At 40.9% G+C, this 19690-nt stretch overlaps 1 protein-coding gene and 1 pseudogene across 2 annotated transcripts in view; both read left to right on the forward strand.

The window, feature by feature from the left end:
• The first annotated feature begins 2012 nt into the window (after window positions 1-2012).
• The window catches only part of STRN (striatin), a 78844-nt gene continuing 61166 nt past the window's right edge, over window positions 2013-19690 (forward strand). The window contains exon 1 of one of the 2 annotated variants that reach the window (XM_036334861.1): window positions 2013-2362. In XM_036334861.1, the coding sequence (XP_036190754.1) occupies window positions 2135-2362 (228 nt within the window). In that variant the 5' untranslated portion in view covers window positions 2013-2134. The remainder of the gene's footprint in view (window positions 2363-19690) is intronic. The other variant, XM_036334862.1, reaches the window with a different exon arrangement.
• Window positions 2763-19209, forward strand: LOC118669375 (annotated as a pseudogene).

Raw genomic sequence — 19690 nt, forward strand, 5'->3', positions numbered from 1 at the left:
AGAGAGGAAGGGAGAGGGATCGAGATTTAAAAACATCGATGAGAGAGAAATATCGAACAGCTGCCTCCTACACAGTCCCTACTGGGGATGTGCCCGCAACCAAGGTCCATGCCCTTGACCAGAATCGAACCTGGGACCTTTCAGTCCGTAGGCCGACGCTCTATCCACTGAGCCAAACCGGTTAGGGCTAGTTTAATTATATTTAATAGTGTGTTATGAATTTATTTAAATGAATTGTCAGATGTCTTTTATTAGAGAAAAAATAGCTTTCAACATTAAAAATCTCTAAGATTACTTAAATCCTTCAAATAAAAAAAGATGCTATTGTTGCATGATTGTCCCTTTGGAACTGTTGTAGGTCTGATAAGAGAGGAGGCAACGTTAGTGAAAAGGCCAGTGAACTAGCAGCAGTCAGGAATACTGGTTTCTAGTTTTGCCTGTGCCACTGAATAAAAACCTCATTGTAGACAAGTCTCAACTTCTTTGAACTTCAGTTTCTTGAGCTGTAAAATGAGAGGACTGGGCAGTATCTCAAAGGACACTTACCGCCAAAATAATTATGACCCAGGGGATTCGCCCAGGTATCAAACTTTTATTATAATAAAGAGGGAATTAATGAAACAGAAACATTCACTATCGTAGGAGACTAGAGCTTGCCACTGTTATTGGCAGACACCATGTGTTTCCTGCCCTTTCCACAAGCAGCCATGGGAAGGGAAGCCACAGGGGAGAGGGACAGGACGTCCTTCCTTGACATGTCACTCATCAGCCTATATCTTTACATTTTTTTCATGGCCATCAGATCTGGTATCTCAGAAGTCCATCCCACAGAACACACACAAAAAAACCTACAAATAACTTGTGATGAAGACCAAATAAGTGCTTAATTCCATTTGCACTTGTTATACTTTTCCAAATGTGTTCCTTTCATTATGGTTGTGGCCTGCACGTACAGTGACATTTCAGGGGCTTGGAGAGGGGTAACATTTGCACAGAAACGGCTGCAGGAACTCCGGCTCCTTGGGGAGGCTGGTGCTGTTGCCCGTTTGCAGGTGAACCGTGGAGAAACGGGACCGGACAAGTGAAAAGGGAGCCGTGCCTGGGAACCTGAGACAGTTCCAGGGAGCAGAAAGGGACTTTGTTTTTTCGGGCAGCGTAGCTTTAAGGCTCCGGGAGGTCGATGATACACTTGCCAACTTCCCTTTGAGGACAGGAAATGTCATTTATCTCAATAGCCCCAGCGACAGATATAACTGGCAATCAAATAGTTGTTGAATTGAGTAAAAACTGCGCGGGAGTAAGGTGGGGGAAAGGAGACCGACATAACATAGCCTCGGATATCTGCAACTTTTAAAGATTTACTGCAAGATTAACCACAAAGGGCAAGCGACTTCAGCGGAGCACTTTTTCAATGAGGTGTCAACAAAGCAGCATAGGAGAGAGGGGCGATCGGAGCTCCTTTTAAGTGAAAACAGACCCCGCAACAGGCTTGAACCCCTGAGTGAACACGGGAGAAGCGACAGCGAGGGGCAGATGGCAGGAGCGAGTGTCTAGGTCGGAGAAACACCCAAGTCGGAGCCGGACGGAGAGGGCTCAGTGCAGTAGCCGGGCCGGAGAAGCTCGCTTTGCGCTTGTTTCCTAACAGAACTACCAGGAAGCCCTAAGAGAGGTGCTGCTCGGGCGGGTAGACGGGCCTGAGAACTTCCGTGTGTGTGTGGGTGTGCAACAGGGAGCGCCGCCCGCGCACTTCCGCGTGGGAGGGAGCCCGGCGCGCCGCCCGGCTGCGCCCGCCCCGCCCTTGGAAACCCACGCACCCAGCCGGAGCTGCCCCACCGCCCCGGGCAGGAAAGGGGCGGGGCCGCGCGCGCGCCGCAGCCCCACAGGCCGCCTCCGCCGGGCCCGCCGTCGCCACGCCCCCGGACTACATTTCCCAGCATGCCGCGCGCCGCCCGCGCGCCGTAGTTGACCCATTTCCCGGCCCGTCCCGGGCTCGGCCGGCCCCCGCGCCGAGGCGGCTGCTCCCTGCTGACTGGGGTGTGGGCGGGGAGCGGCGGAGGGAGGAGGAGGCGCTGCTGCCGCCGCCGTTGCCTCCGCTGCTGGGCGCTGGGCAGCTCCCCGGGCTTCTGCGGCTGCCATGGACGAGCAGGCGGGTCCCGGCGTCTTCTTCAGCAACAACCACCCGGGCGCCGGCGGTGCCAAGGGTCTCGGGCCTCTGGCGGAGGCGGCCGGCGACGGGGCGGCTGCGGCGGGGGCGGCCCGAGCCCAGTACAGCCTCCCGGGGATCCTGCACTTCCTGCAGCACGAGTGGGCCCGCTTCGAGGTGGAGAGAGCCCAGTGGGAGGTGGAGCGGGCGGAGCTGCAGGTAAAGACCCTCCCGGCCTGGCCCTCTTCATCCCGCCTCTTCGCTCCCTCTCGCCCCGCCCCGGACCCTTCCCCCTCCCTCTCCGGCCCTCTCCGGTCCCCTCCCCTCGGCTCCCACCCTCCCACCCGGCACTGTCCCCTTCCCCCCCTTCACCTTTGCCTCTGGCTGACCCCACTTCCTTGACCCGGGTTCCCACTCCCGCCCTGATGCGTTGTTTATACCCTCCCGCTCCTCTGCGTTTGCTCCTTCCTTCTCTGAACTCGGTCTCCTTTCCACGCTCCGGCCGTCGCTCGTTGCAGGGCTTCCCTTTCGTGCACTCATGGGGCCAGCAGTAGTTTGGAAGACGCCGGGCAAATCGTCCGTCCTGTGTCCTAGGTCTAGAGACGTGCCCGCGGTAGGGATGGGCGATAGGCTCCTCCGAGAGGAAGGTGAGCGGAGGAGACGCCAGAAGTTGAACCTGTGCGGCCTGGGCTGTCGTCGGCGAGAAGCTGATGTTGGGGGAGAAAGTGTTACTAGGCATATGCCGCGCGCCCCTTACAGATGTAAATGTGTCTTCTCCTCCTCCCACTCCCTCACCCCCTCCCGCGTTGCTTTGAGGTATTTCAGATTCATGGATTGTGGAGGAAGGACCCACTAGGAGAGGGGATCGCAGTCAGATGGTAGTTGAGAGATGGTTTCCTGTTCTCAGAATCTAAAACTTCCCCGAGGATTAATGTGACGTTCGGTGTTTTGTGGGATCGACTTTGACTCTCAAAGGGACTGAAAGGGGCTTTAAAGTTGGTGACATTTCCTGCATCATCTGCAAAATAGAGTCTATCCAGGGGGGAGCAGTTGTGGCCTCTGAGGAGAGTGACAGTGAGGCTGAGACTTTGCAGGCCATTCTGAGCTCGTAGGTGGCTCTTATTGAAAACTTCCAAGCCAGACACCAATTTCACAAGGAACTTAAAGAGCTGTGCTTTCCTGGCTGATCCTGCATGTGTATGAAATTGGAGTGTAGTTTTGGTTGGTTTGAGACACTTGAAGTTAAAATGCTACCCAGTGGGCCACTCTTTTTTTGGTAACATGTATTTTCTTTGATCCTTAAAGAAAAAAAGAGAAAAGGAGAAGTCTGTTTAACAGGGTCTGTGCTGGGACAGGCTGCTTTGGTGTGGTGCAAGTGGAATGAAAAGAGCAAGCAGTAGACGGTTACAGTAGGGGCTCGGCTTGCTGCTAGCTCTGTGACCTTTAGGAAATCCTCTAACCTCTCTGAACTTCAGTTTCATCACTTATTTATTCAGCACCTTTACTGAGTGCCAGCGGTGTGCCTCTAGGTCCTGGGATTGACAAAACTGACGCAGCCTCTACCCTCATAGAGCTTACGTTTTAGGTGGGAGGCAGTGAGTCAATGCATCTCTATAACATACTGACCCATAGAAGCAACTGCTCGAGAATAACAACTCAGGATACAGGAATAGAATGTGATAGGGGCAGCTATTTTAGATGGAGTGGTAAGGGAAGGCCTCGGAGGGGTTGAAGGAAGTGAGGAAGTGACCCATCGTTTCTCAGATTCCTTCTGAGCCTCTGTTTATATTCTTTGGTGTTACGTTGCTTTAGTATCTGGTCTTTTGATATTTTTAATTTTTCTTATAATGTGTCTGACCATGTCTGTATAGTAAACAGCAGACTTAGATGCTCCACTCAAATTTACTGGTAATGCACCTTGATTTACAGTGAATTCCATAAATGAGCTTGTGGATTTCAGACTTCAAGGAAGTGTTAAAGGCAGGCTTTAACTTCCATGTTGTACTGTTGTGGAGGATGATTTTTATATGTAACCACTGAAGTTTTAATATCTTTTCTAGTTTAGGGAATGTAAGATAAGTCACACAAATTGGTTAAAAAACAAGAAAACAATTCTTACTACTTGGGGAACTTTGGGAATTTTCAACCCACTTCACCCCCTGTGTCTCCCCTCACCTCACTGTGTTTAAACTTTTTAATTTTACCTGTTACTGTAGCCACTCTTCAGTTTTATATGCACACACAACTTCCTGGGTTATTAATGGGAAATGTTAAACTTAAGGTAGGTTTCCCATTGGTGCTCATTATATTAAGGACACTGCATTTTTACAGTACCTTTTGGTTTGTTCTCAAATTAAATTAAGCATCCACAGAGAAACTTAAAAAAAGTTATATTTTCCAAACAGAGCAAGTATTATGTATTTTGGGGGGATAGAGTTTGCAGGAACCTGTGGTCTTTGGCCTCTTTATTAGCATTATTGAAAATCATTTATTTTTATTATTAACAGTATTACAGATGTTCCCCATCCCCCCCATTTGCCAAATCATTAAATTTGAGCATATCCCTTCATTTTTCTATTGCCATTGGAAATTTTCCTAGAAAAAAAATAGGAAGTAAGAACTGAGTGATGATGAAATTTGGATTACTTGATGTCTTCCTTTTAATTTTTAAACCTTTTCTCAAGTCCTTAACACCAAAGTCAACAAAAATACCTTTAAGATGAACTCTAATGTGTCTCTTCAGGAACCTGTTAGTCCTGCTCTTTCAAATTGCCAGGGCAGAATTGTGAAAGGCAATCCAAGCCCCCACCTATCTACCTGGCCTGCCGTCATCACTTCCTCCCTCCTTCAGATCTTGAGAGTAAGGGACTAACCACGTTGTACCAAAAACGTATTGTCATTTTGTTCCCCCTTGCCCATTTTAGTTAATAGATGATTCTCTTTTACTTTTGGTAATCCCCCTCACCCACACCATGCATATGAGCATAGGTAATTCATGGGAAAAGAATGGTCAAAATTATTACTGAGCTTTAATATTTGTGAAAGGAATTGAAAATGGGATACCTAACATTTGAAACAATTTTCTGGGTGAGACAGATTGAACCAGATTGATTACCTCAAAGAAACTTGCAGTCTGGTTGGAGTGATAGAACAATCAGAATGCAGAAAAATTAGTGTTTATCACTTGAGGGATTTAAATTTTCTCAGTATAGCACAGAAGAGCTTACCAGTGAGTGGAGTGAATAGCAGGAAAAAAGAACTTTATGAGGTAATGAGAACCTAAGGCTCAGTTTCGAAAATTACTGACTTATGGGAAAACAAACGTAAATAAAAAAAATAAAAGTTATTGCCTTAGTTGTGTGTGTGTAGTTGGGGAGGCTGTGCTGTTTACTTGGAAATGCTAGAACTGAGAAAAAGGTCAAGCTTTCATTAGTTATATGGTTGCTGGTACTAGAGTGTTTATGAATTTAAATTTTGGCATTGATGATTCATATTTTCATTCAATAGATGTTTTTCAAGTGCCTATTTCCTGCCAGGTCCTGTTCTAGGCACTGAGAAACAACAATGATGAAAACAGATCCTACCCACATGAAACTTAAATTGTGCGGGAAGCACAAGACTGTATTAAATAAATGCATCCTGAAAACATTAGATGGTAATAAGAGCTGTGATAAAGTGTGTAAGTGGGATATGGAGTGCTTGGGAGGATGGAATGGGGAAGAAAGGCTTTACTGATAAGGTGCCTTTTGAACAGAGACCTGAAAAGTTGAAATCTAAGGAGAGTATTCCAGACAGAGGGAACAGAAGAGGGAAGGAACACGCTTGGAATGTTTGAGGAATAATGAGGCAAGTGTGGGTGGAGTACAGGAGGAGACTAGAAGAAATGATGTCAGAAGTATTGAGTCTTGCCCATGGTAAGGACTTCAGATTTTACCTCAACAAGGTGGGGAACTATTGAAATGTTTTGAACAAAAGAGTGACAGCATCTTTAAACAGAACCCTTTGCCAAGGATTCAGAATAGACTTGGAGGGGAGTGGAGGATAGAAGAATCAGAGTCTAGTTAGGAGGCTCTTTGAATAATCCAGGCTAGAGATGAACTAAAGTGGCAGTAATGAGATCTGGGATTATATAATATGAAACATGTTCAAAATATAATGGATTTTGAATACATTTTTGAAGGTAGAATCAGCAAGATGTGATAGAGGACAGGATATGAGATTTGAGACAAAGGGGAGTGGGAGATGGGGAGAAAGGCAGAGAAAAATATTGATGTGAGAGAAACACATCAATTGGTTGCCTGCACACTCCCGACCAGGGCCTGGGTTGGGGAGGAGCCTACAACAGACATATTGCCCTTGATCTGAATGGAACCTGGGACCCTTTGGTCCACAGGCCAACTCTCTATCCAATGAGCCAAACCGGCTAGGGCTACCTTGTGAGAATTAAATGAGATATTTTAAGATATCTAGCAGAGGCCTGGTACATAACACAAAGTAAGTGCCGAATAAATAAGTAGTATCAAGTGCATGATGTTAAAGTTGTGTATCTCCTTGTTCCCACAGAAAAGCACACTCTTCAGTTATGAACTCTTCTAAGGCGAGAGCATATAAGTGCCATTCTGGAACCATGCAGTTTCAGATTCTGGGTCTGATAGCGGCACTAAGGGACATTCAAATAGGAATCAGCCTCAAAATTTTGATAATAGGACTCCTTTCCCAGGCCAGGTCTGCTGGCTCATCCTCTTAAACCCCTCCACCCCCAAACATTGATAATATACTATGTGTCTTCTGTTTTGAATTTTCTGTAAACATTTCAGAATGTGTCTATCTTAACCACGCATGACTTCTTAGGTAACAAATTGTATATATTTACTAACCACTTTATAAAACTAATTTTTTGTTTTATTTGGACCTTTAAACTTGGAACTGGTGAGCCCCATTGTGGTATGGTGAAATTTTGTAAACAGGTTTATTTATTTATTTATTTTTCATATATTTTATTGATTTTTTACAGAGAGGAAGGTAGAGGGATAGAAAGTTAGAAACATCGATGAGAGAGAAACATCGATCAGCTGCCTCCTGCACACTCCCCACTGGGGATGTGCCCGCAACCAAGGTACATGCCCTTGACTGGAATCGAACCTGGGACCCTTCAGTCTGCAGGCCAACGCTCTATCTACTGAGCCAAACCCGTTAGGGCAACAGGTTTATTTTTTGATTCTAGTCATTCTTGATAATTTTTAATTATATTTTAGAAATAATAATTATATTTTAGAAAGGTTATAGAGGTTTCACTCTTAAAAACATATCCTAATATATGTTACTTTAGTTTAGTGTTTCTCAACTTTAGCTGTAATCTTAGAATAATTTGGGTAAACTTTTAAATATATTAATTCCCTGAGCTCTGCAGCAGGCTACTTAAATCAGAAATGTAGCAGTTATGGCCCCTGGCGTTAGTATTAGGTGAGACATATACACCTCCCTCAGACTGAGAGATAAAAAAGATATTAATCTTTGAGCTGGAATGAACTTTGGAATTAATCAGCTACATCCTTTTTTTACAAGTAAAGTGAGGCCCAAAGAGAGATTAAATGACCAAGGATTAAAACAGATTTTGTCGAAGCTCTGTCACTTAAATCTCCATATACCTTTGCACTTTTTTTAAAAAAATATATTTTATTGATTTTTTACAAAGAGGAAGGGAGAGAGATAGAGAGCCAGAAACATTGATCAGCTGCCTCCTGCACATTTCCCACTGGGGATGTGCCCGCAAGCCAGGTACATGCCCTTGACCAGAATTGAACCTGGGACCTTTCAGTCCGCAGGCCGAAGCTCTATCCACTGAGCCAAACCAGTTTCGGCCCTTTGCACTTTTTTAAAAAAACTTTTCAAGTACATTATCTTGCTCTATTCTTACAACCTGCTGAGATAACCAGTCACTAAAGCTTATTTAATCACTTTTATTGATTGATTGACTTCAGAGAGAGGAAGTTGGGGGGAGAGAACAAGGGAGAGGGAGGGGGAGAAGGAGGGAGGGAGGGAGAGAGGGAGGGGGGAGAGAGAGAGAGAGAGAGAGAGAGAGAGAGAGAGAGAGAGAGAGAGAGAGGCGCCTAAGTGGATGTGAGAGAAAAACAATGATCAGCTGCCTCCTGCCTGCGCCCAGACCTGGCATTGAACCTGCAACCTGGGTATGTGCCCTGACCTGACCGAGAATCTAACCCACCACCTTTTGGTGTAATGGACAATGTTCCAACCAACTGAGCCACACCGGCAAGGCTCACTTTTCTTTTTATTTAAAGCAGTAGGCATGGAGATTTTACAGTGTTCTACTGTTTTCCAGCTTATTTTATTAGCTACATTTAAGATTTTCTTTTGACTTTGGTGTTCCTGTAGTTTCTATGATGTGTAAGGGTTTAGATTTCTTTCTTTTTCTTTCTTTGTTTCTTTTTTTTAAGTTGGGACTTTGTTAGGCTCCTTGAATCTGTGGATTAGCATCTCATTAGTTCTGTAAAATAATCACTCATTATCTTTTTGAATTTCTCTTCTATCTTGTTCTCTTTTCTTTTCTTTTGGATCTCTGATTATATGTACCTTAGGCATTCCTTATCTGTGCTGTATTTTGCATTTTTAAAAATTTCTACATTCTTTATTCTGGGTAATTCTGATTTATTTTCTAGTCCATTAATTTTCTCTTCAGTTGGATCTAATCTTTTAAAGCTATCCTGTGATTTTGATTATTGTTGAAGTTCAGTTTGGTTCCTTTTAAAATCTACTCTATCTTTTCTTAATAGTTTCCTATTCCCTGTAAATATTTTCAGAGTTGTCTTTTATTTTTTAAACCTAGTAATTATAGTTATTTTATAGTTGATGTCTGTTCTTATATGTGAGGTTTTGGAGGTCCCTTTCTGTGGCCTATTGTTTTTTTCTGATTCTTTCTTTGATGACTTTTTTTTTTTTTTTTTTTTTTTTTTGGTCTGCATAGTTATTATGTGCTGCTCACTATCCTTGAAAAAATGTAGGCTTAATTTGAGGTCTCAAAGAAAGATAGCTTCTTCAGCTAGCTTACTTCAGAAAGTTTTTGCATTTGCTTCTGGTAGGTATCTGGACTGAAGCACTTTAAAGCAAATTTATTGCTTGAAGTTTTGGACCACCCAGGTGATGAATATTTTGGTTGTGAATACATATGAGGGCCAATTGTCTGTTTCCCTTTTGCTTTGAGGGTATAAGCCCTCTAGGGGTCTTAGAAAAATGTTGGGTATATCTCCTATTATGGTCTTGGTCTTTGATTTTTGCCTTTTGGGTTCTACAAGGCTGTTCAAACTAAAGTTCAAATTTGTTCTGATTGGCCAGCACCCAAAGGGTAACCGTGGCTTTTGTTCCCTTACCTGACTGGGTTCCCAATTTCTTTTTAGTTTTAACCAAATAATTCCTTACTGTCTCATTAGCTTTTCTTTTTAAGATGATTGTAAAAATATTTTATCCAGATTTTTTTTTATCTGTATTTAGTAGGGGAGTTATTTCAAGGCACCATTACTGGAAACAAATTTCTCTTATCTTACTTTCAAAAACTGACATATATGAATGGCCCTAGTAATTACCTGGGGAGAAATATTGCTAGTAGAAATTCTTTATCAAGGGATATACTTATTTAGCCGTAAACATTATGTAGTACCTAAGTCAACTTCTCTTTGAATTTCAATGGTAGAGGCAGACCTACAAGTTTTCTTCAAAATCTTGGTAATTTAAGAGGAATTTAAAACAAACATAAACCCCTTTACTAATCAGCCTTTGTTTGATTAGAAATGTGTTTGAAAGTCCAAATAATCTGGATTGGTTTCCCTTTTTCAGCCTACTATCTGCTTGATGTCGGTTACACTTTCTGATTTATGAATGTTACTACTGTTATTCTGGTTTCAAATCTAGGCCATTAGAAAGAGAATTGCCTCTGGGATATTTGGAATTTCTTGCTTCGGTGGCCATTTGGACAAAACAATCTATTGATATAATTTGCCTGTGGAAAGTGTGGGTGTTCTCTATGTCCCCTACTTGTTACTGGTGAAAGTGAGCTTCTTGGGCTGCCCTGGAAATAAGAATATCCTGAGGCCCCATGGGTGGATGAGGTATAGTGGAAAGCTTTATTGATGATGAAAGATTAAGGGGTTTACTTCCAAGGTCCCATCTCCCTCGGTCCTGCCATGGAAAAAGTACTATTTCATTGTCAACAGAGCTAGAGTTAAAGCCACTGCCCAGAGTCTTTGCTCCATATTAAAGAGCAGTCCAGCATCTGGTTCGGTTGTGTTTCCAGCTATAGTTCATTGCATGTGGGGTCCTCATGGCCCAGGGTCACATGGCAGGCTAGCGCAGGTCATGGAACAAGCCAGTGCAAGGAAGCAGGAGTGAAGCAAGAGGAACAAGAGAGAGAAAGTTTCTTTTTTGGGGATTTTTAACTAGGAGCATAACCAATGAATCCTTCAGGATTTCATGTGCTTGCAATGGTTCCACCCCCTTAGCCAATCCATGGTTCCCCAGGCTAGCCTGACAGGCAAGCACCTTCCCTACTCACCCTGACTTCACTACACTTGCACCCATTTTCCCCTTTGTTGGACCCTTTCCCCCAGCGATTTGCAAGGGATGGGCTGTGGTTTCCTGGGGAGTGTTAAGTTGCAGCTTCTTGGTGAAGCTGCCCAGATGACCATGGTTATAATGTCTGGCCTTCCCTTTGTACCTTTTCTGTTATGATGATAGCAGTAGAGTCATACAGCTTCATCACTTTTGATTTAAAATTTTTCTAGGATTTATTTTTACTTGTAAATTGTGGAAGATAATACACCCATTAAGCAAAGTAGTTGTAAGGTTTTAAAAAAGATAAAATATGTAAAGTTTATTTCCCATAATAGGTGTCTAGCAAGTTGTTTGCTCTTGTTGGTTGAAATTCCTATGGACAGAACGCATTTGATTGTATTATTTATTTAAATCAAATTTTAGAAGAATTGGTTTCAGTGGTCCATTTCATGTAGTGGCTATTTAGATTCTCTTTGCCCTATTAGTAGTGGTTTAAGGACAATAAACTGACTGTATTGGGAGTCGGGGGGCAGGCCAGAGGTGGTAATAGTTTGTAAACATTGAAGCCTACAAGTAGTAATAGAGGAAAATTTGGAGTTTGGGAGAGAATCCTGAGGCAAGAGAGATAAGTTGGGGAAGGGTTAGAAGAAAAGGAGACAGAAGAGCAGCGAGGTGGGAGAAGCAGAGACAGGGAGAAACTGCATTGCACATGTTAACATTCTTAATTTCCAAAGGATGTATATTATCTGTAGTCTTCATTCTAGCACTTGTAGGACTGACCGGGATAGCAACACACACACACACACACACACACACACACACACACACACACACACACCCTCCCTCCCTCCCTCCCTCCCTCCCTCCCTCCCTCCCTCCCTCCCTCCCTCCCTTCCTCCCTCCTTCCCACCCTCCCTCCCTCCCTCCTTTCATATCTCTACTCTCAATTTTCTATCCCCTACTTTGAACTAAGAATATTTTACCTCCTGAGGGACCTTAGAATTTGAATAATCTCATCCTTTGTTTTAGTACTTAGGGCCACCGAGATAAAATAATTTGTCTTAGATCACTGTGTGAGTTGGTATTGATTTAGTTTAGAACCCAGGTGTCTTAGGGCCCCAGCCAGAGCATTGTTCATCATAGTACATCATCTCCTTTAATTGGTCTCAAGTAGACAAATGAAGTATAACATTTAGATGATTAAGTATGTTTTGTATAGCTGTAAATTCTTACCACTTATTTCAAGTTTTCAAGTAGAATACTTTTCTTCAAGTAGAGTAATTCTTTAAGGGGCTCAGGAAAGTCTTTAACAATTTGTATTCCTCAAAGTTGTTTAACAATATCACTCTATTTTATTAATTTTATTTATTTTTGTGTAAGGAATACTAAAATATAATGCCTATTTCTTTTTAAAAAACGTCTGCAGCCCTAGCCACTGTGGCTCAGTGGATAGAGCGTCGGCCTGCGGACTGAAAGGTCCCAGGTTCGAATCCGGTCAAGGGCATGTACCTTGGTTGCGGGCACATCCCCAGTAGGGGGTGTGCAGGAGGCAGCTGATCAATGTTTCTCTCTCATCTGTGTTTCTTTTTTTTTTTTTTTTTTTTTTTTTCATTTGTCTGATTTTATTTTATTTTATTTTATTTTTTTATTTTTTTATTTTTTTTTTATTTTTTTTTTATTGCTTAAAGTATTACAAAGGGTATTACATATGTGTCCATTTTATCCCCCCGCCCTAGACAGTCCCCTAGCCTCCCCTACCCCCCAATGTCTTATGTCCACTGGTTATGCTTATATGCATGCATACAAGTCCTTTAGTTGATCTCTTACCCCCCTACCTCCTGCCCCGCAACCCTCCCCAGCCTTCCTGCTGCAGTTTGACAATCTGTTTGAGGCAGCTCTGCCTCTGTATCTATTATTGTTCAAAAGTTTATAATGGTCTCTATTATCCATGAATGAGTGAGATCATGTGGTATTTTTCCTTCATTGACTGGCTTATTTCACTTAGCATAATGCTCTCCAGTTCCATCCATGACGTTGCAAATGGTAAGAGTTCCTTCCTTTTTAGAGCAGCATAGTATTCCATCGTGTAGATGTACCACAGTTTTCTAATCCATTCATCTACTGATGGGCACTTAGGCTGTTTCCAGATTTTAGCTATGGTGAATTGTGCTGCTATGAACATAGGGGTGCATATATCCTTTCTGATTGGTGTTTCTGGTTTCTTGGGATATATTCCTAGAAGTGGGATCACAGGGTCAAATGGGAGTTCCATTTTCAGTTTTTTAAGGAAACTCCATACTGTCTTCCATAGTGGCTGCACCAGTCTGCATTCCCACCAGCAGTGCACAAGTGTTCCTTTTTCTCCACATCCTCTCCAGCACTTGTCGTTTGTTGATTTGTTGATGATAGCCAGTCTGACAGGTGTGAGATGGTACCTCATTGTTGTTTTGATTTGCATCTCTCGGATGATTAGTGACTTTGAGCATGTTTTCATATGTCTCTTGGCTTTCTGAATGTCCTCTTTTGAAAGGTGTCTATTTAGGTCCTTTGCCCATTTTTTGATTGGATTGTTTATCTTCCTTTTGTTAAGTTGTATGAGTTCCCTATAAATTTTGGAGATTAGGCCCTTATCAGATATGACATTGGCAAATATGTTTTCCCACACAGTGGGTTTTCTCGTTGTTTTGTTGATGGTTTCTTTTGCTGTGCAGAAGCTTTTTATTTTGATGTAGTCCCATTTGTTCATTTTCTCTTTCGTTTCAAGTGCCCTAGGAGCTGTATCAATGAAGAAATTGCTTCGGCATATGTCTGAGATTTTGTTGCCTTTGTATTCTTCTAGAATTTTTATGGTTTCCTGTCGTACATTTAAGTCCTTTATCCATTTTGCGTTTATTTTTGTGTATGGTGTAAGTTGGTGGTCTAGTTTCATTTTATTGCATATATCTGTCCAATTTTCCCAACACCATTTATTGAAGAGACTATCTTGGCTCCATTGTATGTTCTTGCCTCCTTTGTCAAATATTAATTGAGCATATTGGTTCGGGCCGATTTCTGGGCTCTCTATTCTATTCCATTGATCTATATGCCTATTCTTGTGCCAGTACCAGGCAGTTTTGAGAACAGTGGCTTTGTAATACATCTTGATATCTGGTATTGAGATCCCACCTACTTTGGTCTTTTTCAGGATTGCTGCAGCTATTCGAGGTCTTTTTTTATTCCAGATGAATTTTTGGAGAGTTCGTTCTAGATCTCTGAAGTATGCCGTTGGTATTTTAATGGGAAGTGCGTTGAATTTATAGATTGCTTTGGGTAGTATGGACATTTTAATGATGTTGATTCTACCAATCCATGAACACGGTATGTTCTTCCATCTGTTTATGTCTTCCTCTATATCTTTTTTCAACGTCCTGTAGTTTTCTGAGTAGAGGTCTTTTACCTCTTTAGTTAAGTTTATTCCTAGGTAGCTTAATTTTTTTGGTGCGATGGTAAACGGGATTGTTTTTATAATCTCTCTTTCTGAAAGTTCACTATTGGTGTATAGAAATGCCTCGGATTTCTTGGGGTTAATTCATCTGTGTTTCTAACTCTCTATCCCTCTCCCTTCCTCTCTGTAAAAAATCAATAAAATATATTAAAACAAACAAACAAACAAAAAAAACGTCTGCAAATTTGGATCTTTTTCAGCTTGTTTGAGAGTAGCCAATTAAGTTCTGTATGTGTGTGTATAGTTAGTGTTTATTGATCATCTATGAATTTGTGTAGTATTTTAGTTATTAGGTTATTCTTAGCCCATCTCTTAATACATATGCTATATTTGAACAAAATAATATGTTAACCATATCTTTGCTCTAATGCAGTATGCTATTTGGGGAAATAAAATCACTTTTTTGGGACAGACTAAATGCTGTTAACCTTTTTTGTAAAAGTACTTTATCTGAACAATGGAATATTAGAAAATGGAATGGAATGATGGAATATTAGAAAATACTGATATTGTAGAGTTGGCTAGAAGCAGTATGACACAAGGAAAAATGAGTAGGTATTTTGTTGTGGAGACAACATGGGGAGAAAAATAAGGTAGTTGGAGCCCTGGAATTAAGGCGATCTTGGGGAAGCATAAGGTTGGGCTGAATAGGTATTTTGGGTGTGGTGAATAGGTTCTTGGCATTACTTTGCTATAGAGATCCAAGGAAAGGGCCAGGGGGAGTGTTTCATTACTCTACACACAGCTTCCATTAGCACTCATTTACATGAGACAGAAATTGGATCCAATACTAGCATATCTAGTTAGGAGAAATAAACACGATGTCAGATTCCAGAAGGGCGATACCAACTTCACCTGGTGGAAAATTACAGCCCAGACTTGTTCTCAGTTTTTTGTTTATACTTCCTAAATGAGAAGGTTAAGTAGTCAGCAAAGGATCTTAAATTATAGGCACAACAAACCTGCTCCCGAGGAATGTGGATTCATATAAAACTAAAAGGAGGGAAGGAGGAGCCAGTGGATCTGGGTCAGCATACTTCATTGAACTTGAAAAAGTAGAATCAGTCGCGTAGGATGGTACCGTGGTCCCAGTAATTGACCATAAAACAATAGTAATTTCACTTATTGGCACTTACCATTTGCCAGGTACAGTGCTAAACACTTTACATATATAATCTATTTTAATCTTTGTAAAACTGTTATTATAGGTATTAATAATCATTCCCTAATTTATAGGTAAGAAATTAAATAATTTACCATAAGAAAAGTTGTAGTGATAGGCCTGGGTATGGCAAGTAGAAGGAAATATTTTTGTTGTTGTTAATCCCAAGGATATTTTTCCATTGATTTTTAGAGAGAGACAGAGAGAGAGAAACATAAATGTGAGAGAGACACATGATCAGTTGCCTCCCTCACGGGGATCAAGCCTGTAGCAGAGGTACTGAGGTACGTGCCCTTGACTGGTAATTGAACTTGTGACCCTTCAGTTCAAGGGCCCACATTCTGTCCACTGAGCCAAACCAGCTAGGGCTAGAAGGACATATTTTGACTTTTTTCTTGTTCTCGAATGCTCTGAGTCAGTGTACAGGGCTGGGATGTTTTCTAGACTGGTGGTAGGGCAGTAAATTAGAAAAGATGGTCAAGATGCTACTTTAAATTTAAGTTAAATATATGTATATACCAGTAAATTCATAATGATTTGCCAGTCTAAGATCAAGCCCACTGACCCTTTACTTTTTTTTTTTTTTTTTAAGAATGCCAATTGCAATTCTGTGTTGACATTCATGGATTAACTACAATTGTGGTGCATTTGTAATACATATAATAATACATAATGTAATTGTTTATGACTTCTGGTTTTGGTTTTCCTTGAGTAAAGCACACTGAGTGCAGAATCCTAGATTTTTATGACGTTTCTCCCAATCTTTTACAGTTATTTCACTCACATTTAATTTGACAGTGATATTTTTAGTACATCTTTATTGACTTGTCTTTCCAAAGCATTCAACCTGGTTTTTTCTTTATACCCATGTTTTATTGGTTTATGTAATATTTAATTGAATTATCTAATCAGAGTAATAAGTGCAACTGACATAAATAGATATGGGAGGAAACCAGTTGACTTTTAGTATTTTTATACTACACTTCTGTGGGAACCGAAGTGTATGGGTGAATTATAAAGAATAGTATACTCTAGGCGTGAATATTCAATGTGTCCTGGTCTTTGAGCAGTGTTTTATAAAGGGACTAGAGAATACTGGTTAATCCATAAGGTTGGTTAAGAGAGGAGTGGTGAGAACTTCTACTGTATCTCAATTATACCATCTATCACATATTTAGTATGGCTATTTCCTCACTAGACTGTGAGTCACTTAAGGGCGTTTTTATTTTCCTAAAGTCCAGCAGAGTGACTGGCATATTGTAGCTACTTAATAGATGGTTCTTGAATGAATAATATATTAGGTTATGTTGTTACTGACTATTAAATATACCCCTGTATATGTATGTTCTGTCTCCCAGCTAAATTGTGTCCTTAGGGGCAGGTCTTATGTCCTAGACATCTTTGATATTTAAAATGTTTGTTGTAAACGTAGTAAATGTACAGTATATGTTGCTCTATGGAGAACAGCCTGTCTATACCTCTTGCTTCTAGCTAGTTCCTGCATGACTTCCATTGGAAAGTACCTTTTAGAGCAAGTAATGTCTGTGTTCTGTTGTGTAGAGCATCACCTGGGCCCTGCCAAGTCATTCTGACAGCTCATTTCAGGGATGCCACTGGCTTCATAATTGCAGCTTGATGTTAGTTGCAGCAAATGGTGCTTGGGTTTTGGTAGTTGTGAATGTAGGTTTGTTATCTTTTGTCTTTGTGTGTTAAATAAGGACTGCCAGGAAATGTCTTTGGCATCATGTCCTAAAAATCTTTATAATCAGCAGGGATATGTAACATTTTTTTTCTTTTCTAAAGACCCTATCTTCAAATTTTATACACATTTCCTATTCCTTTTAAATGGAAAGCAAATGGAATGTTTTTCTATGAAGATAAATCTTATTTTAAATAAAATATTTTACATTCTATATTTCTGATTATTTATAGATGCATTACCAATATATTATGATTTTAAAGCTTTTTAAAACTCTGCTTCTTTAATAACATGGAAATGCCTCTGTTATTCAGAATTTAGAATGAAAATTCTGATTTCCTTATCACTAAGCTTGCTTCTTTTCATCAAAAATTAAAGTTTAGCATTTTAGATCCTTATAGCTAGCAAACTAAGTGAGAAGCACAAAAGCGCTAAAATATGGAAATGTTAAAGTTGCCAAAGTCTCATAGAAATTTTATCATTGAGAATTTTTTTAAAATTGTGGTTTTGTTTGCAAGGCTTTTAGTTGCAACATTAGCTGCTTACTGAGTACCTGGAATTCTTTTAGGCACTGGAGATACAGTGAAAAACAGGCAGGTGTGGTTTTACCTCACATGTAGCTTGTAATCAAGCAAAGATTCTTAACTTCAGGTAGAGCTGAGTCCATCATGCCAATGGTGATATCCACTTTGGCAATGCCATTTTAGTTTTCCCCATTTAACACATTTAGTACCGCTTAGGAGTTTTCTTGTGTTTCGCGTGCTATCTGTTAAGGACCGCTCACAAGTGTTCTCGTTTTTTACGCCCATAGAAAAAGGAGCGAATCTAGATACTTATGTAAATTTTGTTTGGTCCCTCTTCATAGAGGAAAATGTTTTACGCAGTACCATACGTTAAAAAAGTACTAGGAACTTCAACTGTTTAATTGTTTTTGTAAATAAAAATGTTATAATTATTGAAAAACAACACCTAAAGTGCATTATGATGATTTAAATAACGTGCAGTTTGCCCAAAAACGTGTGGTCCCTGGCGTATGTCTTAGAGATTTCTATGCGGTACGCAGTGTGTTACAAACCAATCAACCATCCCTTTTGACTCTCTGAGCAGCACCATAGCGGTGGGCAAGAACAGGCGACTTATGAAAGGCAGCAAAAAGGGAGCCAAGAAGAAAGTGGTTGATCCATTTTTTGAGAAAGATTGATATGATGTGAAAGCACCAGCTATGTTCAACATAGGAAATATTGGAAAAACACTAATCACAAGAACTCAAGCAACCAAAATCGCATCTGATGGTTTCAAGGGTTGTGTTTTTGAAGTGAGCGTAGCTGATCTGCAGAATGATGAAGGTGCGTTTAGAAAACTCAAGCTAATTACTGAGGATGCTCAGGGCAAAAACTACCTGACTAATTTCCAATGGCATGGATCATACCGTGGTCAAAAAATGGCAGATCACGATTGAAGCTCATGTTGATGTCAAGACTGTTCGCTTCATTGATCCTGTGTTGGTTTTACTGAAATATGCAACACTCAGATTTGGAAGACTTCTTATGCTTAGCATCAGCAGGTCCGCCAAATCCGGAGAAGGTGATGGAAGTCATGACTGGAGAGGTGCAGACAAATGACTTGAAAGAAGTGGTCAGTAAACTGATTCCATTTAGCATTGGAAAAGACATAGAAAATGCTTGCCAATCTGTTTATCCGCTCCATGATGTCTTTGTTAGAAAAATAAAAATGCTGAAGAAACTCAAGTTTGAATCAGGAAAACTCATGGAGCTTCATGGTGAAGTTAGCAGTTCTGGCAAGCTACTGGCGATGAGACGGGGGCTAAAGTTGGACAAACTGATGGATATGAGTCCCTAGTTCAAGAGTCTGTTTAAAATTTAAACATTTAATGGTGACAAATAAAAAATCCAGTTTGTGATTAGAACAACAATAACAAAATATCACCACATATTAAGTAACAACAAAAGAAACTCCTTTTTCAGCTCTTATCTATTGGTACTGTCATCCTGTCCCTTATTCTCTTTTATTTATCTGTGCAGACCACATTTACTACCTTTAGGTTTTTTAAAAAAATATATTTTTATTGCAGAGAGGAAGGGAGAGGGTAGAGATAGATAGAAACATCAATGATGAGAATCATTGATCAGCTGCCTCCTGCACGCCCCCTACTGGGGATCGAGTCCATAACCTAGGCATGTGCCCTTGACCGGGATGAACCTGGAACCCTTCAGTCTGCAGGCTGACACTCTATCCACTGAGTCAAACCAGCTAGGGCTACCTTCAGTTTTTTACTAGTCTCATCTTTCTCTTTTTTTTTTCTTTGTTCTCTTTCTCTTTTTTGAGTTACTCATTTCTCAGTCTCTTGTGCTCTCGCTTTCAGTCCCAGATTATACTGTTTTGTTTTTTTCAATAGCTACTCTTTAAGTCCTTCCACTCTAGTTGAATCCTTTGTTTAGATACCTCATAAAATTACAGGTCTAGCTAGTCTTTAGCTTTTCCACATTATAATTCTATTTGTAGTATTTCTTACTAATGTCTTTACCTGGATGACCTATCACTTGAAACTCAATCATCCTTTCTAAAATTCATCTCCCAAACCAAGTTGATCTCTCATACCCAGCTCCTCTTATCTTTTCT

Source organism: Myotis myotis, unplaced genomic scaffold (genome assembly GCF_014108235.1).
Source record: "Myotis myotis isolate mMyoMyo1 unplaced genomic scaffold, mMyoMyo1.p scaffold_m19_p_14, whole genome shotgun sequence".
Classification (NCBI taxonomy): Eukaryota; Metazoa; Chordata; class Mammalia; order Chiroptera; family Vespertilionidae; genus Myotis; species Myotis myotis.